At 69.8% G+C, this 23913-nt stretch overlaps 2 protein-coding genes across 2 annotated transcripts; one reads left to right on the plus strand and one right to left on the minus strand.

The window, feature by feature from the left end:
- The first annotated feature begins 45 nt into the window (after positions 1 to 45).
- On the plus strand, positions 46 to 5402 carry G6PC3 (glucose-6-phosphatase catalytic subunit 3). Its single transcript, XM_077788373.1, has 7 exons — positions 46 to 187; positions 1328 to 1554; positions 2984 to 3090; positions 3214 to 3304; positions 3602 to 3720; positions 3799 to 3940; positions 4846 to 5402. The coding sequence occupies exons 1-7, from the start codon at positions 170 to 172 to the stop codon at positions 5195 to 5197; spliced, it is 1056 nt and encodes a 351-aa protein (XP_077644499.1). The 5' UTR covers positions 46 to 169; the 3' UTR covers positions 5198 to 5402.
- Positions 5403 to 6257: 855 nt separating this feature from the next.
- On the minus strand, positions 6258 to 22539 carry HDAC5 (histone deacetylase 5). The gene is made up of 26 exons (XM_077788380.1): positions 22439 to 22539; positions 20109 to 20171; positions 18236 to 18435; positions 17712 to 17847; positions 17504 to 17618; positions 17290 to 17417; positions 17091 to 17222; positions 16480 to 16586; positions 16201 to 16329; positions 15447 to 15678; positions 14439 to 14635; positions 13455 to 13724; positions 12939 to 13083; positions 12066 to 12199; positions 11867 to 11987; positions 11188 to 11237; positions 11014 to 11121; positions 10611 to 10666; positions 10408 to 10495; positions 10211 to 10330; positions 10026 to 10123; positions 9402 to 9520; positions 9190 to 9323; positions 8966 to 9050; positions 8427 to 8601; positions 6258 to 7624 (listed from the first exon to the last, which is right to left on the minus strand). The coding sequence occupies exons 1-26, from the start codon at positions 22458 to 22460 to the stop codon at positions 7585 to 7587; spliced, it is 3204 nt and encodes a 1067-aa protein (XP_077644506.1). The 5' UTR covers positions 22461 to 22539; the 3' UTR covers positions 6258 to 7584.
- Positions 22540 to 23913: the final 1374 nt, after the last annotated feature.

Below are 23913 nucleotides of genomic sequence, written 5' to 3' on the forward strand. Positions count from 1 at the left end.
CTGCTCCGCCCCGCGCGCTGATTGGCCGGGCCCGCCCCCCCCACGCGCACCCGGGCGAGGTTTGGCCCTCCCGCCCCGCCGTAGCGCGGCGCCGCGCGGGCGGTGCTGGGAAGTGTAGGCGGAAGAGGGCGGTGAGAGCGGCGGGAGGGAGCGCTGAGGGGCGGCCGGGATGGAATCCGCCCCTCAGGTACCGCCCGCCGGTACCGGGGCTGGGCAGCGCCTCCGGGAGGCGCAGGGGCCGCAGAGCCCGCCGGTGGGGACGGGGAGACCGGGGGTCTTGGTGTAGGGAGAGCCTAGGGAGGCCTCGGGCCTGAGAGCCCAGGCAGGCCCAGAGGGAGCCCAGAGGGAGCCCAGGGATGCTCAGGGATGTTCAGGGATGCTCAGAGATGGTCAGGGATGCCCAGGGATGTTCAGGGATGCCCAGGGATGTTCAGGGATGCTCAGGGATGCCCAGGGATGTTCAGGGATGCCCAGGGATGCTCAGGAGCCGCTGCAGGGAGAGCCCAGGGAATCCTCAGGGAATAGCAAGGGAGGCTCCAGGGAGAGCCCAGGCGTTCCGCAGGATAACCACAGGACAGGGAAACCCCAAGGAATAACAAGGGAGGCTCCAGGGACTCCCCAGGCCTTCTGCAGAACGCCCACAGGAGCCCCAGGAGGTCTCCAGGGAAGGCCCCAGGGCGGTGGTGGCTCTTTGGAGCATCTGGGCTGCTACAGCAAATCCCACAGCAATCCCTGGGATGCTGCCCCGGCCCCATCCCAGAGCCAGCAGAGGCGTGTCCTGCCCCCGGGCAGGGGCTGGGCACCCGTTTCTGGGCAAGCTTCAGGTGGTCAGTGAGTGCCTGAGCCAGTGCCAAGGCACCCCTGGGGTCCATGGGGATCCATTCCCCTCAGTGCCAAGGCACCCCTGGGATCCATCCCCTCCCACGGCATCCCCATGAGATTCCCAGGGATCCGTCCCCGTCTCCATGGGATTCCCAGGGATCCATCCCCATCCCTACGGGATTCCCAGGGATCCCACCCCCGTTCCCAAGGGATTCCCAGGGATCCATCCCTCCATCCCCATTCCATCCCCACGGGATTCCCAAGGATCCATCCCCATCCCCACAGGATTCCCAGGGATCCATCCCCTCCCAGCCCATCCCCAAGGGATTCCCAGGGATCCATCCCCGTCCCCAAGGGATTCCCGGGGATCCATCCCCGTTCCCAAGGGATTCATGGGGATCCATCCCCATCCCCACGGGATCCCCGGGGATCCACCCCCTCCCAGCCCATCCCCAGGGCACTCCCGGGGTCGGTGCCCGGGCTGACCCGTCCCTGCTGTGCCCAGCCCGGTGCCATGGAGGCCCTGCACGAGGCGGGGATCCGCGCCGCCGTGGCCCTGCAGGCCGGGCCGGCCTGGCTGGAGCGCTTCTGGCTGTTCCTGACGTCCCAGCTGGATCCCAAATCCGTCTACACCGTGTTCTTCCCGCTGGCGCGCGCGCTGGGCAAGCACGTGCCACCGCTGCTGCTCTGGATCGCCCTGCTGGCCGAGTGGCTCAACGTGGTGCTCAAGTGGTGAGGGGCACACGGGGGGCTCCCCGCACCCTGCCGGGGGCTCGGGCACAGACTGACCCCAGCCCGGGCACAGACTGACCCCCAGTTTGGGCACAGACTGACCCCAGCCCGGGCACAGACTGACCCCAACCCAGGCACAGACTGACCCCCAGTTTGGGCACAGACTGACCCCAGCCTGTGGGGTTTGGGCACAGACTGACCCCAACCCGGGCACAGACTGACCCCCAGTTTGGGCACAGACTGACCCCAGCCCGGGCACAGACTGACCCCCAGTTTGGGCACAGACTGACCCCAGCCCGGGCACAGACTGACCCCAGCCTGGGGGGTTTGGGCACACACATTGACTCCCTGCCTGCCTGGGGATTTTGGGGCACAGACTCCCAGCTTGGGGCATTCCGCAGGGTCACCCCAGCCACCCTGAGCAGCCGCCAGCAATTCCGGGCAGAGGAAAGCTCAGGGGGCATCGGGGCTGGCAAACGATCCTGATCCTCTGTGGCTTCATCCTGGAGATGGGATTGTCCTGGGATGGGCTGCAGGGATCCTGCTGGGATGAGCTGCAGGGATCCTGCAGGATCCTGCTCTCCTGGATCCCAGCTCGGGCTGCAGGGACCTTGCAGGGATCCTGCTGTCCTGGATCCCAGCTCGGGCTGCAGGGACCCTGCAGGATCCTGCTGTCCTGGATCATTCAGGATGAGCTGCAGGGACCCTGCAGGGATCCTGCTCTCCTGGATCCCAGCTCGGGCTGCAGGGACCCTGCAGGATCCTGCTGTCCTGGATCATTCAGGATGAGCTGCAGGGATCCTGCAGGATCCTGCTCTCCTGGATCATTCAGGATGGGCTGCAGGGATCCTGCAGGGATCCTGCTCTCCTGGATCCCAGCTCGGGCTGCAGGGACCTTGCAGGGATCCTGCTGTCCTGGATCCCAGCTCGGGCTGCAGGGACCCTGCAGGATCCTGCTCTCCTGGATCCCAGCTCGGGCTGCAGGGACCCTGCAGGATCCTGCTGTCCTGGATCATTCAGGATGGGCTGCAGGGACCCTGCAGGATCCTGCTCTCCTGGATCATTCAGGATGAGCTGCAGGGATCCTGCAGGATCCTGCTCTCCTGGATCATTCAGGATGGGCTGCAGGGATCCTGCAGGATCCTGCTCTCCCGGATCATTCAGGATGAGCTGCAGGGATCCTGCAGGATCCTGCTCTCCTGGATCCCAGCTTGGGCTGCAGGGACCCTGCAGGATCCTGCTCTCCTGGATCATTCAGGATGGGCTGCAGGGATCCTGCAGGATCCTGCTCTCCCGGATCATTCAGGATGAGCTGCAGGGATCCTGCTGGGATCCTGCTCTCCTGGATCCCAGCTCGGGCTGCAGGGACCCTGCAGGATCCCGGCCCGGCTCTCTGGGCTTTCCCAGCCCCGCGCTGTCCCTGCCGCAGGTTCCTGTTCGGGGAGCGCCCGTACTGGTGGATCCACGAGTCGGGGCTCTCCAGCCGGGAGCAGCTCCCGCTGCGCCAGTTCCCGGTCACCTGCGAGACGGGCCCAGGTGAGTCCCGGCTCGGCAGCCCCGGGAGGAGCCCCGGGAGCCCCGTCCCGGCGGGAGGAGCCGTTCTGAGCGGCGGGGAAGGGCTGGGCTCGGCAGTGCGCCTCTCCTGTGCTTCGTCCCCAGGGAGCCCCTCGGGGCACTGCATGATCCTGGCGGCGGCCCTGTGGCCGGTTGTCACCGCCCTGAGCGAGGAGGTGTCCCGGTGCACCCGGAGGTGAGTCCGGCACGGGCAGGGGCAGCGCTGGGGATGTGGGGCAGAACCAGGGGGAGAGGCAGGACGAGTCCCGGGATGGAGACACCGTCCCTTGGGAGCTTCCAGAGTGGAAGAGGGGGTGGATGTGGGACCCCAGCGCCCGTGGAGGGTGATGTGGATCCCTTCCCTCGCTGCAGAGCCGCTCCAGGGGACACATCCCTTCTCTGGCAGCTCGGGAAGGGGCCGGGAGAGCCCCTGAAGCCCCCCAGCAGTTTTAGTTGCCCCGTTCAGCCGTGCTTTCCTCCCGTTCCCTCCCAGCCGGCTGCTGAGGCTGACCCCGTTCCTTGCCTACATCGTCCTGCTGGTGGCCATGGGGCTCTCCCGCATCTTCGTGCTGGCCCACTTCCCCCATCAGGTGGTCACCGGCTCCCTGGCAGGTGAGGGGGGCGCCGCAGCCTTTCCCCGGGCCCCCTCCCGGTCCGTCCCAGTGCCGACCCCGCCTGTGCCCCCGCCAGGGATGGCTCTGGGCTGGGGGCTGCAGCGCTGGCCCCCCAACTTCCTCAAGTGCCGCTTCTTCCTGCTGACGGCTCTGGGGCTGCTCCTGGGCGCGCTGGCCCTGCACGGGCTGGCCACGGCCGCGGGGCTGGACCTGGACTGGTGAGAGCCGGGGGACGGGGGGCAGGGGGGTCCCGGGTGACAGGGGTCTCACAGGGGACAGGGGTGTCACGGGGGAAAAGGGGTCTCACAGGGGAAAAGGGTCTCACAGGGGACAGGGGGGTCCCGGGGGACAGTGGTGTCACGGGGGACAGGGGTCTCACAGGGGGACTGGGCTGCCACAGGGGACAGGGGTGTCACAGGGGACAGGGGTCTGACAGGGGACAGGGGTGTCACGGGGGGACAGGGGTGTCACAGGGGAAAAGGGGTCTCACAGGGGACAGGGGTGTCACGGGGGAAAAGGGTCTCACAGGGGAAAAGGGGTCTCACAGGGGAAAAGGGTGTCACAGGGGACAGGGGTCTCACAGGGGACAGGGGTGTCACAGGGGACAGGGGTCTCACAGGGGGACAGGTCTCACAGGGGACAGGGGTGTCACGGGGGAAAAGGGGTCTCACAGGGGAAAAGGGTGTCACAGGGGACAGGGGTCTCACAGGGGACAGGGGTGTCATGGGGGGACAGGGGTGTCACAGGGGAAAAGGGGTCTCACAGGGGGACAGGTCTCACAGGGGACAGGGGTGTCACAGGGGAAAAGGGGTCTCACAGGGAACAGAGGTCTCACAGGGGACAGGGGGTCCCAGGGGGTCCCGGGGGAAAAGGGGTCTCACAGGGGACGGGGGGGTCCCGGGGGACAGGGGTGTCACAGGGGAAAAAGGGTCTCACAAGGGACAGGGGTCTCACAGGGCACAGGGCTGCCACAGCGATCATCCTTCGGGGGTCTCATGTGCCCACCGGGGAGGGGTACCCAGGGAGCATCCCCGGGGCTCTGCTTCCAGGAGCGTGTCCGGGCTTAGCAGGGGCCGGCTCGGGCGGGGGGCTGCCCCAGGCCGATGCCCGCGCTGCCCCGCAGGTCGCTCGGCCGGGCCAGCTCGCGGTGCTCGGAGCCGGGCTGGCTGCGGCCCGAGACGCGGCCCTGGGCCTCGCTGTGCCGGGCGAGCGGCAGCGCGCTGGGGCTGGCGCTGGCCGCCCGGCGCCCGCTGAGCCGCCGCGCCGCCGAGGAGCTGCGGGCGCTGGAGCCGCCGCTGGGCAGCGCCGCGCTGGGGCTGCTGGCCCTGGACGTGCTGCACAAGCTGCCCAAGAGCGAGGACACGGCGCTCTGGTACCTGAGCGTGGGCGCCCGCTACGCCCTGGGGCCCGTGCTGGTGGGCTCCCTCGTGCCCCAGCTCATCCTCATCCTGCGGCGGCTGCGGGCGACCCCCTAGACCCCCCTCTGGACCGGGGAGGGGGGATCTGCTCCCGGTGCATCGCAGCACAGGGACCCCCACGCTGACCGGGGGGCGCCTGCTCTGTTAGTAGTTCATTCTCACGCTCCTGTTGCCCCAGGGACCCCCGAAACTGAGTAGGGGTCCCCACTCCTGTCCCAGTTCATCCTCATCCTTCGGCGGCTCCGGGAGACTCCCTAGACCGCCCCCCATGAGGGGAGGGGGGATCTGCTCCCGGTTCATCCCCACCAGTCCCAGGGACCCCCACACTGACCAGGGGGTGTCTACTCTGTTGAAGTTCTTTCTCACACTCCTTTTACCCCAGGGACCCCCGAGGTTGAGTAGGGGGTCCCCACTCGTGTCCCAGATCATCCTCAGCCTCTCTTTCCCCAGGGACCCCCGGACCGAGTGGGGGTTTCCGCTCTGTTCCCGGTTCACTCTCACTCCTTCCCCCCAAACCCAGCGGTTCTCCCGGTTGGTGCTCAGCCTCGCCCGCCCCAGGGACCCCCCCTCAGCCCGGGCAGGGGGTCCCGAGCCCCGCGGCTCTGGGGACACAGCCCGGGGACACCGAGCTGCCAGCCCCGTCCCCAGCTGCGCCCTCTGCAGCGGGGACGGGACCCCCGGGACCCCCCCGGGACCCCCCCTCGGCCCGGTGTGCGCGGGGCTGCCCCGTTTGGAACCAAATAAAGCTCCGGAACCGAGCCCGGCCCCGAGTGCTGGGGGACAGCGGGGACAGAGCCGGGATGGGGGGGACAGTGGGGACAGAGCCGGGATCGAGGGGGACAGTGGGGACAGAGCCGGGATCGGGGGGGACAGTGGGGACAGAGCCGGGATTAGGGGGGACAGAGCCGGGATCGGGGGGACAGCGGGGACAGAGCCCCCCGAGCCCAAGGGTGACAAAGGGGACCCGCCCCGCGCCCTCCCTGCGCCTCTCGCCATGCCTGGGGAAACTGAGGCACGTGGGGACACGGCGGTGAGCACGGGGCAGGGAAAGGGGACACGGGGAGAGAGGGACACGGGGGCACCCCCAGCACCCCCCCAAAAGGCAGCGGGCCCGGCGGGTATTGCCAGAAACAGTTTATTTATACAAGGACGAACATGGGGGGACATCTTACAAAATACCGAACCGAGACCCAGAGCGAGCGTGAGCGGGGCCGGGGGGACACGGGGGGACACGGGGGACACACGGCGGGGCGGGGGGGACACCAGCCCAAAGCAAGCCGGGCACGCTGCCGGGGGGGCCCGAGCCCCTCTTTCCCCCCCAAAATCCAGAGGCGTTTCCCTCTCCCGGGATGGGGACCCCCTCCACACGCACAATCCCCCCCTCCTCACCCCAAACCGGGCTCCTTCCCCCCCAGGGGAGGTGACAAGGACAACCTTACCCCTCTCTCCTCATTTGGGACCACCCCAAATTTCCCCTCCCACCCCCGGAATAATTTAACCCGCGACGCGCTTGTCCCTGTCCCCCCCTCCGCCCCCACCCCAATTAAAAAAATACTATTAAATAATCCATCTGTAATAAAATTATATCCCTTTTTTCTGGGGGGGGGGTTGGGTGGTTTTCTCTCTTTTAAAGCTAAAATCGCTCTGAGGCCCCTCCGGCTGGTGACAAAACAGGAAAATAAAGTGGTTTTCCCTCTTTTTTTCTTTTTTTTCCCTCTCCTATACGGATAAGTTTGATCCCAACGAAGGCGGCGGGGTGACAAAGTGAGGGGGGTGGGGACAGGGCTCGTCCCTTTGTCTCACGTCCCCGTCCAAAACGGGGAGGCCGAAGGGAAACAAAAATAAACCCAAGAAAATTAAAAAAAAACCCGAAATGAAGGGAAATTAAGGCATTAAAAAAAAATACTTACTTAAAGGCACGAAGATTTCCCATCGCCTCCCCCAGGGGGGGACGGAGCCGGAGCCAGGGAGGGAACGAGGGGGGGAGACACACAAAAATCAGGGGAAAATCAGGAAAAAACCCTAAAAAAAAATTCTCGAGGAGCCCCGGGGGGTCCGGGCAGCGCCGGGGGGACCCGAGGGACACGGGGGGACACAGAGGGGACACGGGGGGACACGGGGGGACACGGGGTGCTGGTGGAACCGCTGCTGCACAAGAGACACGACCGCAAACACCGCAGGGAGCCGGGGGCACAGGACGGGCGGGGGGATTTTTTTGTGTTTTTCTCCTCTTTTTAATAGAAAAAGAAAATATTTTCCTCTTTTTTTTTCTGGTTTTCCTTTCGATTTCTGCCTTTTTTTTTTTTTTGTCCTTTTTGTTTGTTTGTTTGTTTTTAGTGTTTTTTTTGTGTGTGTTTTGGGATTTTTTTTTCTTTTTTTTTTCCTTTTACTGTGATTTTTTTTGTGTGTGTTTCTCCTCTCTCCCGGGCGTTCCCTGGCACGGGTCAGAGCGTGGGCTCGGCCTCCATCGGCTCCTCCGCTGGCCTGGGCAGGGACAAGTGTCTGTCACCCCCCTGGGACAGCCAGCTGCATTCAGCCCTGCTGTGTCCTCTGGTGTCACACCCCGTTGTCCCCCAATGTCACATCCCCGTGTCCCCCAATGTCACAGCCCCCTGTCCCCCAATGTCACAGCCCTGTGTTCCCTGTGGTGTCACACCCCGGTGTCCCCCAATGTCACACTCCTGTGTCCCCCAATGTCACAGCCCCATGTCCCCCAATGTCACACCCCCGTGTCCCCCAATGTCACACCCCCATGTCCCCCAATGTCACACTCCTGTGTCCCCCAATGTCACAGCCCCATGTCCCCCAATGTCACACCCCCGTGTCCCCCAATGTCACACCCCCATGTCCCCCAATGTCACATCCCCCTGTCCCCCAATGTCACAGCCCCGTGTCCCCCAATGTCACACCCCCCTGTCCCCCAATGTCACAGCCCCGTGTCCCCCAATGTCACACCCCCCTGTCCCCCAATGTCACAGCCCTGTGTCCCCCAATGTCACACTCCTGTGTCCCCTCTGGTGCCACACCCCCGTGGCCCCCAGTGCCACACCCCTGTGTCCCCCAGCGTCACACCCCACTCCATTCACCCTCCCCGTGTCCCCACGTGTCCCCCAGTGTCACACCCACCCCATGTCCCCCCAGTGTCACACCCTCTCTGTATCCCCCCATTTCCCCCAGTGTCACACCCCGTGTCCCCTGTGTCCCCCCCTCCCCGTGTCCCCCTGTGTCTCCCCAGTGTCACACCCCGTGTCCCCCGTGTCCCCCCCTCCCCGTGTCCGGGCCGTACCTGGCCGGGGGCTCTGTCCCGGTGCCGGTGCCGGTGCCCCCGCGGTGCTCGGCGCCCACGGACAGCAGCGCCATGGCCGTCACCGTCTCGGCCTCCTCGGTGTCCCCGCGCTGCGCCTCCAGCAGGGACCGGCCCACGGCGGCGGCGAAGCGCCGCACCGAGCCCCAGTGCCGGCCTGGGGACGGGCAGGGCTGGCACCGGGCCCCGGGACCCCCTCTGTGCCCCCCCAGGACCCCCTCTGTGCCCCCCCGGGACCCCCGGTGTGCCCCCGAGACCCCCCATGTGACAGAATCGGCCCCAGGGACCCCTCAGGGCCCCCCCGTGTGCCCCCAGGACAGAACCCCTCAAGGACCCCTCAGAGATCCCCCGTGTGCCCCTGGGACCCCCCATGTGTCCTCCCATGTCCCTCTGAGTGTCCCCCCTCCCTGTGACAGAACCCCTCAGGGACCCTCCTGTCCCCCCAGGAAAGAACTGGGACCCCTCACGTCCCCCCATGTCCCCCCACGTCCCCCCCGTGTCCCCCGTGTCCCCGCTCTCACTCTGGATCTCGATGACCTTCTCCAGCGTGGCCACCGCGTTCACGTTGGGCTTCTGCTGCAGCAGGGCCGGGTCCAGGGGCTCCAGCTGTGGGGGGACACCCCGTCAGCCCCCCCAAACTGCCACCGGCACCCCCAGAGCCGGGGCAGGGAGGGAGCGGGGTCCCCGCAGCCAAGGCGGGGAAACTGAGGCACAGCGCGGGCCGAGGCGCCCGGGGCCGCCGTACCTCGAGGCCCAGCAGGGCGGACACGCAGGCCTCGGAGGCGTCGCAGATGGCCGTCAGGTCGTGCCCCCCCTCCAGCGCCAGCACCACCCGGCCCCCCGCCAGCATCATCAGCTGCTTGGTCAGGTGCCCGAAGCCTGGCGGCGGCGGGCAGGGCGTGAGGGGCGAGGGGCGGCCGGGCCGGGGTCCCCCCCGCGCCCCCGGACCCCACTCACACTTGGCGGTGACGGAGTAGCCCCCGAGCGGGGACAGGTGGCCCTCGACGGCGTCGAAGCCGGCGGAGACCAGCACCAGGTCCGGGCAGAACTCGGTGGCGATGGGCATCACCACGGTCCTGGGGGCGGCGCCGCTGGGACCCCTGCCAGGGACCCCCGCCAGGGCAGGGACCCCCACCAGGGCAGGGACCCCTGGCGCTGGGACCCCCGCCAGGGTGGGGGAGCACCCAGGGGTCGGGACATGGGGACCCTCCCAGGGTACAGGGACACCCCAGGACTTGGGGAGCCACGCAGGGAGCAGAGTGTGCAGGGACCCCCCTAAAGTGTGCAGAGACCACCCAAAGTGTGCAGGGACCCCCCTAAAGTGTGCAGGGACCACCCAAATTGTGCAGAGACCACACAAAGTGTGCAGAGACCACTCCAAGGTATGCAAGGACCCCCCCAAAGTGCACAGGGACCCCTTTAAGATGTGCAGGGACCCCCTGATGCAGGCCCCCCCCACTGCAGAGACCCTTCCCCAGGACACAGGGACCCCTCCCATCGGACAGAGCCCCCCCAGGGGCTCAGGACCCCCAGGCCAGGGGGGTTCCCCGAGGCAGGACCCCCCCCAGCCGTGCCCCCCACCTGAAGGCCGTCAGGTACTCCACGTCCCCAATCGGGGGGTCCACGCCGCCCGTCCAGGCGATGTTGATGTTGTAGCCCACGCCCAGCCCGCTGCCCACCTGGGCACAGCCACGGGTGACCCCCGGTGCCACAGCCAGGGCCAGGGGGGCATGTGGGGCCCCCCAACCCCAGAGACCCCCTGGTACCTCCTCGGGGGCCCCGCTGCCCGGGAAGAAGTTGCCGTCGTCGTAGCGGTGCAGGGAGATGTAGAGCACGTGCGGGTCGCTGTAGAAGGCCTGCTGGGTCCCGTTGCCGTGGTGGATGTCCTGGGGGGGCACCCGCGTGTCAGGGACCCCCCCACGGCCACCCACGCGCCCCCCGAGGCTGCAGGGCCCCCCCTTACCCAGTCCACGATGAGGATCCTGCCCACGCTGAGCCGCTGCTGCAGCAGCTTGGCCGAGATGGCCACCGAGTTGAAGAAGCAGAAGCCCCTGGGGACGAGGGACAACGGTGGAGGGGTGGCCCTGGGTGAGGTGGCCCTGGGCGGGGGGTGGCCCTGGGCAGGGGTGGTCCTGGGTGGGGGTCCCAGCCCGTCCCTGTACTCACATGGCTGTGGACTCCTCGGCGTGGTGGCCTGGGGGGCGGATGACGGCAAAGCCATTCTGGGGGACAGAGAGGGACACGGGTGGGACACAGAGACACGGGTGGGACACAGAGACATGGGTGGGACACAGAGACATGGGTGGGACACTGAGGTGTGTATGTGTGACAGACACGTGTGGCATTGGGACACAGCTGGGACACAGGGACACAGGTGGGACACAGAGGGATGTGGGACACTGAGGTGTGTGTGTGTGACACACGTGTGGCACTGGGACACAGCTGGGACAGAGGGATGTGGGACACTGAGGTGCGTGCGTGGCACTGGGACACAGCTGGGACACGCGGGGGACAGGCAGGGACACGTGTGACGGCAGGGACACGTGTGACGGCGACACAACGCGCCCACCTTGACCTCGCCCGCGGCCACCTTGAAGGCCAGCTCGAGCAGGCAGCCCACGGCCGTGCGCACGGCGCTGGACGAGTGCAGCTCGTTCCACACCGTGTCACTGTCCACCTGCGGGCACAGCGGCGCTCAGCGGGGCACGGACCCGGGCACCCCCAGCCCTGCCCCCAGACTCACCCCAATGCCCCCGCACGGCAGCACCGCGTACGTCTTCGGAGTGATGGGACCTGCGGGGTCAAGGGGTGGGGGGGACAAGGGGATCCCATGGGGTAAAGGCAGCTCTGGGCACCCCGAGGGATGGGGACAAGGGGATCCCGTGGGATAAGGGCAGCTCTGAGCACCCCGAGGGACGGGGACAAGGGGACACGGGGATCCCATGGGGTAAGGGCAGCTCTGGGCACCCCAAGGGATGGGGACAAGGGGACACGGGGATCCCATGGGGTAAGGGCAGCTCTGGGCACCCCGAAGGATTGGGAACTCCAGGGGACACTGGGGTCCTGTGGGGTAAGGGCAGCTCTGGGCACCCCAAGGGATGGGGACAAGGGGACACGGGGATCCTGTGGGAGAAGGGGAGCTCTGGGCACCCCGAGGGATTGGGAACCCCAGGGGACAGAGGGCTCTGCGCACCCCGAGGGATTGGGAACCCCAGGGGACAGAGGGATCCCCTGGGACCCCTGAACACCCCAAGGACTGGGACCCCCATGGGACACGGACTCTCCTGGACGCCCCAGGGGATGGGGACCCACAGGGAACAGAGGGATCACAAGGAACAGAGGGATCACAAGGAACGGGGCAGCGAGGTGACCCCGCTGCGGAGAGGGGGGGTCCCAGGCATCGGGGACCCCCCAGCACCCACCCAGCAGCTTTTTGCTGTCCAGCTTCTGGCGGTTCAGGGGGCTGGTGCCGTAGAGCAGCGCGTGGTGCTCCGAGTGCACCGTCTGGATCTCCTCCAGCGTCGCCTTCCTGCCCCGGATGCGCTGGCAAGGGGCACAGGCTGAGCCCGCCGGGCTCCCCGCGCCGCCCCCACGCCCCCGAACGTGGGGAGCCCCCCTCACCTCGCACTTGCCCAGCAGCCCCGTCTCCTGCAGCCGGGACCAGATGCTCTGGATGCGGCCGGCGTGCTCGGGGTGGATGGTGGTGTTCCCGCAGGTGCACTGGTGCTTCAGCATGAAGGTGTCGTACACCACGCCTGGGCACAGCACGGCTGGCACCCGGGACACCCCCGCGGGGCAGCCCAGGGGCAGGGGGATCCCGGGGGATCCGGGGAGCCCCGGGCTCCCCAGGGTGTTGGAACAGCGGGAGATAAAGGGGGTCCGGGGGATTGGGGGACACCAGGCAGCCCCAGGGGACAGAGGGATCCTGTGGCATTGAGGGACTCCAGGACACTCCAAAATCTGGGGAACCCCAGGGGACAGAGGGATCCTGTGGCATTGAGGGACTCCAGGACACTCCAAAATCTGGGGAACCCCAGGGGACAGAGGGATCCTGTGGCATTGAGGGACTGCAGGACACTCCAAAATCTGGGGAACCCCAAAGGACAGAGGGATCCGAAGGAGTAGGGGGACATTCCAAAGTATTGGAAACCCCAGAGTGATCCTATGGAGCAGGGGGACCCCAGGACATTCCAAAATATTGGGAACCCCAGAGGACAGAGGGATCTGATGGAGTAGAGGACCACAGGACATTCCAAAGTATTGGGAACCCCAGGGCACAGAGGGATCCTGTGGAGCAGGGGCACCCCTGGGTGCCCTGAAGGATTGGGAAGCCAGGAAAGAAGGGAGTCCCACGGGAGAGGAACACCCACAGCCCCAGCATGGAACGGGACACTCGTGGAGGTCACCACCATCCCCAGCACTTCCCCTGGCACAGGAGCCCCCCAGGCCCCAGAGCCGGGGGCACAGGGACCCCCGAACCCCCCCCGGCCGTACCTGTGGTGAAGAGGTGCTTGGGGGGCCCCTCGGGCGGGGGGGGTCTGACGCTGGCAGGGGAGGACTGGGCGCGGGCGAGGGCGGCGTGGGGCAGGGCCAGGACCCCCAGGGGGGGCGCGGGGTACAGCGGCAGCTCGGGGTACACCTGGGGGGCCGGGATGAGTCGGGGGGTCACGGCGTGGGGGCGGCGGGGACAGGGACGGGGGGGGGTTGAGTCACTGACCCCCCGAGTCACCAACCCCCCGAGTCACTGACCCCTCGAGTCACCCACCCCCCAAATCACTGACCCCCCGAGTCACCGACCCCCTGACCCACCGACCCCCTGACCCACCGAGCCCCCGAGTCACCCACCCCCTGACCCACCGACCCCCCGAGTCACCAACCCCCCGACCCATCGCCGCCGCCGCAGCCCCCAAAACCGGGGGGAGGGACGCACGGCGCGGCAGGGGGAGGGCAGGGGGTGCTGGAGGTGCATTTGGGGGATGGAGGGACACGAATCCCCCCCAAAAGCCTCACCTGCTTGTAGGTGACGCCCAGCTCGGCGACGTCGGGGTCCCCGGGGGCCTCGTCCCCGCTGTCACCCGGCTCCTGGCCGCCCTCGGGGTCCTGCGGCTGCTCCGGGGGGTCCCCGGCCTCGGGGGGCGCCAGGGCGAGGGGGGGGCCGAGGGGGGGCCCGGGGGGGCCTCTCTCCCCCGGGGGGGGCGACTGCTGCTCCGTCAGCTCCTCCTCCGTCTCCTCGGGGTGCGTGGGGGGCTGCCGCGCCAGCTCCCCCCCCTTGGGGAGCAGCTGGGGGGGCGCGGGGGTCAAGCGACCCCCCACGTCTGCCCCACGGCCCCCCCGTGCCCCACAGCCACCCCACACCCCCCCACACACACCTCTGTGCAGCCCTTCCCCAGCTTCCCGTGCCGTGCCTCAGTTTCCCCGCTCACATCGCCCATCCCCGCTGCAGTCTGGGGGTCAGTGGTGCCCTGTACCCCATTCCCCATGCCGTGCCTCAGTTTCCCCTGCTTGCACCCCCACTGCAGTTTGGGGGTCAGCTGTACCCCACACCCCACTCCCACACTCCCACCCCACTCCCCATGCCGTGCCTCAGTTTCCCCACTCACACCACCCCTCCCCGCTGCAGTTTGGGGGTCAGCCGTGCCCCGTACCCCACTCCCCATGCCGTGCCTCAGTTTCCCCGCTCACACCACCCCTCCCTGCTGCAGTTTGGGGGTCAGCCGTGCCCCGTACCCCACTCCCCATGCCGTGCCTCAGTTTCCCCGCTCACACCACCCCTCCCTGCTGCAGTTTGGGGGTCAGCCATGCCCCACACCCCACTCCCATCCCCCGTTCCCCATGCTGTGCCTCAGTTTCCCTGCTCACACCACCCATCCCCGCTGCAGTTTGGGGGTCAGCCGTGCCCCGTACCCCACTCCCCATGCCGTGCCTCAGTTTCCCCGCTCACACCGCCCCTCCCCGCTGCAGTTTGGGGGTCAGCCGTGCCCCGTCCCCCCCCACCCCACGCCCCCGGCCCACCTTGAGCTGCTGCTTGTCCAGGAAGTGGTGCTGCAGGGCGCCGTGGGGCAGCGCCGCGGGGCTCTGGGGCAGCGGCGAGGACTGCGTGCGGCTCAGGGGCCGGTGGCGTGGCAGCTTGCTCCCGCGGGGACCCCCCCCGCGCCCCCCGGTCACCAGCGGGGACTGCCCGTGCAGGGGCACTGCGGGCACGGCGTCAGAGCCACCCGAAACCCGGGACAGAGGGGGACAGACGGGGACAGACGGGGACAGACAGGGGGACAGCCGGGGAGGGAGCGAGGGGTGAACTGGGCGGGACTGGGGGTCACAGAGAGCAAACTGGGGAAGGACTGGGGACACTGGGAGGGGAGCAGGGGGACATTGGGGGGACATTGAGGGGACACTTGGGGGACATCGAGGGGACACTGAGAGGGGAGCAGGGGGACATTGGGGGGACGTTGAGGGGACACTGAGAGGGGAGGAGGGGGACATTGGGGGGACGTTGAGGGGACACTTGGGGGACATTGAGGGGACACTGAGAGGGGAGCAGGGGGACACCACGAAAGGACTGAGGGGACAGTGAGGGAAGACTGGGGGGATCGGGGGGACACCGAGGGGACAGAGCAGGACACTGAGGGGACACCGAGGGAGGACTGGGGGGATCAGGGAGACACCAAGGGGACACTGAGGGCACGGAGCAGGACACTGAGGGGACATCGAGGGGCAATCAGGGGGACACTGAGGCAGGACCAAGGGGACACTGAGGGAGGACTGGGGGGATCAGGGGGATACTGAGGAGACAGTCAGGGGGATAAGGGGCACACGGGGGCACACCGGGGCACACGGGGGCACACCGAGGGCACACCGGGGGGGATAAGGGGCACACCGAGGGCACACGGGGGGGATAAGGGGCACACTGGGGCACACCGGGGGGGATAAGGGGCACACTGGGGCACACGGGGGCACACCAGGGGCACACCAGGGCACACCGCGGCACGCAGCGCCGGGGCTCACCAGCGATCAGGGCGCTCTGCTGCCGCGCCTGCTCCAGCAGCAGCACGTGCTGCAGCAGCGACGGGGACCCGGCCGGGGCCTCCCCGTCCAGGGCCACCCCCAGCAGGCAGCCCGGGATGGACGAGGTGCTCAGGAACTTCCCGGGGAGGGCGGCCCCGGGGCGCAGCGGGGACACCCCCGGGGACACCCCCGGCCGCTCGCCCTCCGCCTGCGGCGACAGCTTCGGGGACACCTGCGGGGACAGCGCTGGCACCGGGGCGCCCGTGCTGCCCCCGGGGTGCCAGGTCCCTGTCCACCCCCGCGGGGTCCCCACATCCCTGCCAGAGGGTGCCAGGCCCCCATGTCACCCCCACGGTGTCCCCATGTCCTCCCTAGGGTTCCATGCCACCCACCACTGTCCCCATGTCCTCCATTGGGGTTCCATGCCACGCACCATGGTGTCCCCATGTCCTCCATTGGGGTTCCATGCCACCCACCACTGTCCCCGTGTCCTCCATTGGGGTTCCATGCCACCCACCACTGTCCCCATGTCCCCCTTGGGGTTCCATGCCACGCACAACTGTCCCCATGTCCTCCATTGGGGTTCCATGCCACCCACCACTATCCCCATGTCCTCCCTAGGGTTCCATGCCACCCACCACTGTCCCCATGTCCTCCATTGGGGTTCCATGCCACCCACCACTGTCCCCATGTCCCCAGGGGTCCCTGATGCCCCCGTCCCCGTGGGGCTCCCACATCCCCGTGCCCCACTCACGGGCAGGTGGGCGCTGGTGACGGTGACAGTGGCCTGCAGCCCCAGGGACAGGTTGGGCAGCGACGGGGACGTGTAGAGGCTGAGCTGGGCCCCGTCCAGGGCCAGCCCGTGGGGCTGGGGCAGGAGCTGCTGTGGCGGCACAGCAAACACGGCGTCAGTCCCGCGGGGACAGCGCAGGACAGGCCACATGCGTGGGGACAGGCCACATGCGTGGGGACAGGCCACACGGACGCCGCCAGCCCCGGCGTGTCCCTGTCCCTGTCCCCGTGCCCGCCGTACCTCGCTGTGGATGTTGGGGACGGAGGCGGCCAGGCCGTTGTGGGCACCGTGGGAGCTGTTGGGGGAGCTGGGCCCCGACCCGGGGGCGCTGCTGCAGACCGACGACACTGTGGGGACACGCGTGTCACACGGGCACGGGGACACGGGTGTCACACGGGCACGGGGGTCACACGGGCACGGGGACACTGCCTCATGTCACCCTGACACTGTGGGACACGTGTGCATCACATTAACACTCTCTGTGTCACACTGACACCGCAGGACACACGTGTGTCACACAGGCTCCACGTCACACAGTGTCCCACACCCTGACACTCTGCCCTGTGCACACGTGTGTGTCACGTGTGTCACCCCAGAGGCCAGGGGGGCTCTGGGGACAGCGCGGCAGGCAGTGAGCCCAGCCCGTGTCCCCACGGTGTCCCCGTGGTGTCCCTGCAGTGTCCCTGTGGTGTCCCCATGGTATCCCCTCGCTGTCCCCCCACTGTCCCCGCTCTGTCCCCATGGTATCCCCCCGCTGTCCCCACTCTGTCCCTCCGCTGTCCCCGCTCTGTCCCCATGGTATCCCCGCGCTGTCCCCCCGGTATCCCCGCTCTGTCCCCCCGTCCCCGCACCGGTGATCTCCACGTGCCGCTTGCGGAAGGCGCTGAGCACGGAGCCGTCGCGGCGCCGCAGCAGGGGGCTGCTCCTGCGCTCTGCCACCTTCTGCTTCAGCCGCGAGCGCACCTTCAGGTTGGGCTCCGAGGCTGGGGACACAGCCGTGTCACCGGGGTGCCACCGCCACCCCGGCGCGCCCCCGCCCGCCGCACCCACCGGTCTTGCGCAGCGGGAAATCGTCCCGGCCGTCGTAGGTGCCGAGCAGGGGGAGCTTGTAGGACGGGGGGGTCCCCGGGCTGCCGGTCTGGGGGGGGGAACTCTGGTCCAACGAGGTGTGGTGAGCCCTGGGGGGGGGTGAAGGTGGCAGAGACCCCGCTCGGACACCCCCAGGGCGCCTCGGGGGGGTCCTGCGGGGCTGGGGGGCACCTACCAACATTTGGGGTGCTGGGGGAGGGAATGGTTGGGGGCGCCGGGGCCCGGCTCCTTCGTCTTGCTGAGCAGGAACTCCTGGAGCTTCAGCTTCACCTCCGTGCTGGCGATGGCGCCTGGGGCAGGGGTGGGGGGTCAGGGGGCAGTGGGGTCCCGCAGAGCCCCGCTGCAGCCCCCCAGAGCCCCCCAGAGCCCCCAGCCCCGCTCACTGTCGCGGCCCCGCTCCTTGGGGCGCAGGCTCTGCAGCTGCTCCAGGCGCTGCTGCTGCTCCAGCTCCTGCCGCTCCCGCTGCCGCTGCTGCTCCAGCTCCTGCTGCCGCCGGGCTGCCAGCGCCTCCTGCTGCTGCTGCGGGCCGGGCACCGCCGTGGGACCCCCACGGCCCCCGGCTGACTGCCCCGGGGGCAGGGGGGCACCCCCGGTGTCCCCCCAGAGCTCCCTCACCCTCCATCAGTGACACCCCAGGGCTCCATCGCTCCCAGGGTCCCCACAACGGCTCCATCAACCCCAATACCTCCCCAAAAAGCTCCATCACCCCCAGACTGGTGGCACTCCACAGCTCCATCACCCCAAACTGGTGGCACCCCACAGCTCCACCATCCCCAGTACCCCTCCTCACAGCTCCATCCCCCCAGACTGGTGGCACCCCACAGCTCCATCCCCCCAGAACCACCACCCCCCACCTCTCCAGCACCCCCAGCCATTCCCCCCAACCCCGGCCGTGCCCCCCACCCACCTTGAGGTGCTTCTGGAGCTGGACCTGGTGCTGGCGGGTGAGGTGCTCGTGCTGCTTCTGGAACTCGGCGAAGAGCAGCTGCTTCTGGAGCTGCTGCTGCTGCTTCAGGGCCACCAGCTCCCGCTGCAGCTGCTGCTCCCGCGCCGCCGCCAGCCCCGCGTCCACCCCCGCCTCCTCCGGCCCCTCCGGACACGGACACGCTGTGCGGGAAAGGGACGGGACAGCCGGGAATGACGGAGGGGACGGGACAGCCGGGAATGACGGAGGGGATGGCGGAGGGGAGGGGGGCACACCGGGAATGATGGAGGGAATGATGGAGGGGAGGGGGACACCCTGGGAATGATGGAGGGAATGATGGAGGGGATGGGACACCCTGGGAATGATGGAGGGGATGGCGGAGGAGAGGCGGGCACACCGGGAATGATGGAGGGAATGATGGAGGGGAGGGGGGCACACCGGGAATGATGGAGGGAATGACGGAGGGGAGGGGGACACACCGGGAATGATGGAGGGAATGATGGAGGGGAGGGGGGCACACCGGGAATGATGGAGGGAATGACGGAGGGGATGGGACACCCCGGGAATGATGGAGGGGATGGGACACCCCGGGAATGATGGAGGGGACGGGACACCCCGGGAATGATGGAGGGGATGGGACACACCGGGAATGATGGAGGGGAGGGAAGCTCTTTAAGGGGCAGGTTTGGGGGGGGCAGGGATGCAGGGGGGGCTGAGAGTGGTTTGGGGGTGCCCCGGGGAGAATCGGTGGAGGACTCGGAGGGGGTTCTGGGGGGCGTCAAGGAAACCCTCAGGGGTCTCCCCCTGGATCAACCCCCACCTCAGTTAAGCCCCCCAAAAATTAAAAACGGGGAGGGGGGGGGCAATCAAACCCCTCCATCTGCAGCACACACCGCCCCCCCCACCCCGAACATCCCCCCAGGGACCCCCGGGGGGCACAGGACCCCCCCCCAGCAGGAGGGCCGGGCTGTGCAGGATCGGGAGGGGGGGGCGGCCCCACGCTCACAGGAAGGCGGGGGCGGGCGGGGGGCGCGCCGTGCATGCCAATGAGCCCCCCCAGCCCCGCCGCCCGCCGGGCACTGACGCGGCCCCGCGGCCCCACGGACGTCACCGCGCGTGGAGGGGGACAGCAGCCCCCCCCGGCACCGAGAAACCCCCCCGGGGACAGCCAGCCCCCCAAAACCAGAGCCCCCCCAGAACCACACAGCCCCCCAAAACCACACAGCCCCCCCACGTCCCGACCACCCCAGCCCCATCCAGCCCCCCCACCAGCGCAGCTCCGGGGTTTGGCTCTCCCGGGGGGGATTTGGGGGTACTCCTGCAGCCCCCCGAGCGTGCCAGCCCCAGCCGGGGGTCTCCGGGGGGTGTTGGGGTGCAGTGGGGGGCGGCAGCACCCAGCCCTGGAGGGGGCAGCGCTTGGGGGGCTCAAAAACCCCCCCGGAGGTGCCAACCCGGCACTTTGGGTGCCACAGCCCACCCTGTGGGACCCCCACCCTGCGGGATTCCCACCCTGCGGGGACCACCCGGGACGGGGATGTTTAACCCCTCGCTGCCCAGGACCCCCAAACAGAGAGGTGCCCGTGGGCACAACAGGGGTAACCCCACGGAATGGGGGCACGGGAGAGGCCGGGGGTCTGCAGTGGGGGGGGGGGGGGGGGGGGAGCACCCCCAGGGCTGGAGCAGCTCCCCTTGCACACCTGTCCTTGCACACCTGTCCTTGCACACCTGAATCCACTCGCATCCAGCCGCTCCCCCTGCACACTCATGGGGGATGTCACCGGGTTTGGGGTGCTGTCACCGGGTTTTGGGGTGGTCTCACTGTTTTGGGGGGCACGGGGGGCCGCCCCCCACTCACCTGGGGCGGGCAGGGGGACACGGGGCAGCAGCTCCAGCGGGGGCTCACGGCCAGACCCCCCCTCTGCAGAGAGACACCCGTGACCCCCTGAATAGGCTGGGAGCGGGGGGCCACGCGCGCCCCCAGACCCAACCTCAGCTCCCCAAATCCCTCCTCGGCGGCTGGGGGGGGTCAAGGAGCATCCCTGGGTTTTGGGGTGACGGGAGCAAACGCAGCCCCCCCGCTCCAGGCAGGGCAGGGCAGAGGGACCCCCCCACCCAGGGGCCCCCCCACCCACGCCCCCCCCCAGGCTATTCTCTCCGGCGCCTGGAAATAGCCGCGCACGGGAGGAGCCGGCTAAAAATAGGGAATTGTGCCGGGAGGGGGGCAAACAGATCCCGGAGGGGATGCGCTGTGTCCCCCCCAGACCCAGCTGCACCCCCAAACTGCCCCGGGGCCGGGGGGCACGGGCTGCCCTGGCTGAGGAGGCTGCGGGGGGCTAGGGTCCCCACGCCCCCCCCCCAGCTCCGTCCCACCCCCCGCATCCCCCTAATTGCCGGGGACGCTAATCCGCCTCAGCGCTGCCGAGCCAGACCTGCGATGTCCGGAGTGGGGGGGGGATTAGCCCCATTTTTGGGAACGTGAGGGCAGGAGACCCCCCCACCCCACTGCAGACCCCCCGAGCCCCCCCAGGAGGGGCTGGGGGCGCAGCCGCCAGCTCAGCACATTTCCCGTGGGATCCGTGTCCCCACGTGGCCCTGCAGGGACACGGGGGGGGTGACACCGTGCCGAGCGTGGAATCCCCCCTTTTTGGGGACGGGGGCATCCCCCCGGTTACGGGGAGCCCCCCCGCCACCCCGGCCGTGCGTAACCCCCCCCCCGGGGCAGCGCCACGTTTATTTACCAGGCGTTAATCCCGAGCCAAGACTTTTAATAGCCGGGATATTTCTGGGACACCCCGTGCCCCCCCCGGGGTGCTCTGGGGCTTGACGTCAGCCCGGCTATTTCTGGTGCTGCCAGCGGGCAGGAGGCCGCGGGAACGGGCCCGCCCGGCTCCGGACCCCTCAATGCTGCCCGGACCCCCTCAATGCTGCCCGGACCCCCAGTCCGACCCCCAGACTCCTTCCCGGCCCCCAGGGCAGGGCAGGGGCTGCCCGGGCCCGCGGAGCCCCTCCGGAGCTGGTGGCACTCCTGGGGGACAGCGGGACCCGCAGGGATGTTGGGGGACCAGTGGGGACCCCCAGGAATTCCGGGAGGGAAGGAGGGGAGCGAGGGATGGGAGCGGCACCCACGGGACCCCCGGCTCTGGGATGGGGCCGGGAAAAGGAGCCCTGGGGGTCCCAGAGCCCCCGGGGGCTGACCGGGGACCCCCGGGGGCTGATTTGGGATCCCCCAGTGGGTGATTTGGGGTCCCCCAGTGGGTGATTTGGGACCCCCGGGGGCTGGTTTGGGACCCCCGGGGGCTGATTTGGGACCCCCGGGGACACGGGCCGCCTCCGCCACATCCCCGACAGCCCCAGCCCGGCCGAGACCTCCCACCTCAGCACCCCCGAGGGGGTCCCCCAAGGCCCGCAGGCAGCCCCGGAGCCGGGAGGGGACCCCAAGGAGCGCCCCGGGGTTGGCGGAGGCGGCCCGGCCGTGTCCCGGTGCCACCGCGCCGCGTGCCAGCCCCGTGCCAGGCACGGCCGGGCGGCGCTCCAGCCCCGCGGCCGCTCCAAAAATACCGCCTGGGGGGGCTGGGGACAGAGGGGACACACGCCCCCCGCCCCGGCGAGCCCCCGCAGCGGGGCACGGGGCGCTGCCGCCGCCCGGGCCTCAGTTTCCCCGCAGAGGCGCGGTGCCGGTGCTGCCGCGTGGCCCCTCGGGGCGGGGGGGGGACACGCGAGCGCGTCCAGATGTCGCCGGAGTTCCCACCGGGATAATTACAGGGCGGCTCCGCCGGGGAGCCAGCGGGAGCCGGGACAGCGCGGGAACGGCCCCGGGGGTCACCGCGGCTGTCCCCACGCGTGGCACGGCGGGGACCCGCCCCCGGCGGCATAAAGAGCCACGCGTGAGCCGGGCCACGGCGGGGCCGGGAGCCGTGCCTCAGTTTCCCCTCCCAGCGGGAGGATGCCGGGGTCTGGGAGCACCGGGGTGGGGGGGCGGCGGCACGGGCTGGGATAACCGGGGTGGGGGGCGGCTGGCACGGCCCCGGGGCCCCCCGGTGCTCCCCGGCTGGCGCGGATGCGCCCCGCCGCTGCGACCCCCGGTACCCAACCTGGGGGTCCCGCGGGGGCTGCAGGGCCGGGGGACGCGCCGGGGACACGGCGCAGTCCGGCCGAGCCCCTCGGGCCGCAGTCCCCGGCTCTCACCTGCGTCGCTCGGGGGGTCCATGGTGGCCCGGGGGGGCTCGCAGAGGCGCGGGTCCGTCAGCGCCGGCCGGGGCACCGGGGCTGTGCCCGCGCCGCCAGGGAGCCCTGCGGGACCAAGCGCGGGTCAGCACCGCGGGACCCCCGGAACCTCCCCCGCTGCAAACGGGGGGGCGAGCCCGCACCGAGCCCCCCCGAGCACCCATGCGGGGCAGGATGGGGGGGCTGGGGCACCCCCAAAGGGACCTGGGGGTCGGCAGCGCCACACCCCCAGGCTCCGCAGGGAAAGGGAGGGCCCGCAGGGGGACCCCCGGCCGTGCCACCCCCAGGGACACGGGTGGGACCCCCATAAGGAGGGGGGACACAGGCTGACCCCCCGAGAAGGGGTCCCCGCAGAGAGAGGGGTCTGGGGGCGCCACCCACGAGGGCCCCGCGGCGGGACGGTCCCCGCGGGGGGGGGGGACACGCCGCTCGCGGTGCCGGCAGCGCCGAGCCCGGCGCGGTGCGGCGGGGCCCCCCCGGCCCCCCCGGCCGCGCTGCGGAGCCGCCGCCGTGCTGGCACGCGGACCCCCGACACTGCGGGAACCCCGGACCCGCGGGGACCCCCCCCGGGCACGGTGCACAGCCCACCGCACCGGGACCCCGACCCGCACCGACCCCCCCGCACCGCGCCGGGACCCCCGAAGGTGCCGGGCTGCCCCGGACCGCAGGGCCCCCCCATTGCACGGGCGCTGCCCCCCGAGCCGCACCGGGACCCCCGGACTGCACAGGACCCCCACCCGCAGCGGGGGTGCAGCCCCGCACCGGATCGCGCCGGGACCGCCGCTGCAGCCCCCCCAAAGCACACGGGGACCCCCGGGCCGCCCCGGACCCGCACAGGGCTCCCCCCGCTGCACCCCCCGAAAACCCGCACCGGGCCCCCCCGCTCCGCACGGCGCACGGCCCCTCACCGCGCGCCCCCCCAAGCGCACCGCGACCCCGCACCGGACCGCACCGGACCCCGGGATCGCAGCCCCCCCCCACCGCCGCGCGGAGCCCCCCCGGAGGCGCGCGGGGGTCCCGGACAGCGCGGGTCCCGGCGGGCCGCGGAGCCGCGGTGCCGGTGCCCCCGGCCCGCCGCCGCCGTACCTGGGGTCCCCCCGGTGCCGCCCGGCGCGCGCCCCGCCGCCCCCCCGCCGCCGCCTCCATCTTCGCCGCGCGGCCCCGCCCGCCCCGACAACAACATTCGGTGACGTCACTCCGCGTCACGTGACGGCGCCCGCCGCTAAAAATAGCCCCGCGCGCGGGCCCCCCCCCAACCCGGTAAAGGGGCGTGGCCGAGCCGGGGGGGCGGGGCCTAACGGGGCCTTAAAGGGGCCGCGCAGCGAGTGAGGGCCAGGCGGTGTCAGTGGGGAATGGTGTGTGACCGACACAGGGGTGTGAGTGTGTAAGAGCACACAGGCGTGCGAGTGCAGGACACACGCACAGACACACGCGTG

Source organism: Lonchura striata, chromosome 25 (assembly GCF_046129695.1).
Source record: "Lonchura striata isolate bLonStr1 chromosome 25, bLonStr1.mat, whole genome shotgun sequence".
Taxonomy (NCBI): Eukaryota; Metazoa; Chordata; class Aves; order Passeriformes; family Estrildidae; genus Lonchura; species Lonchura striata.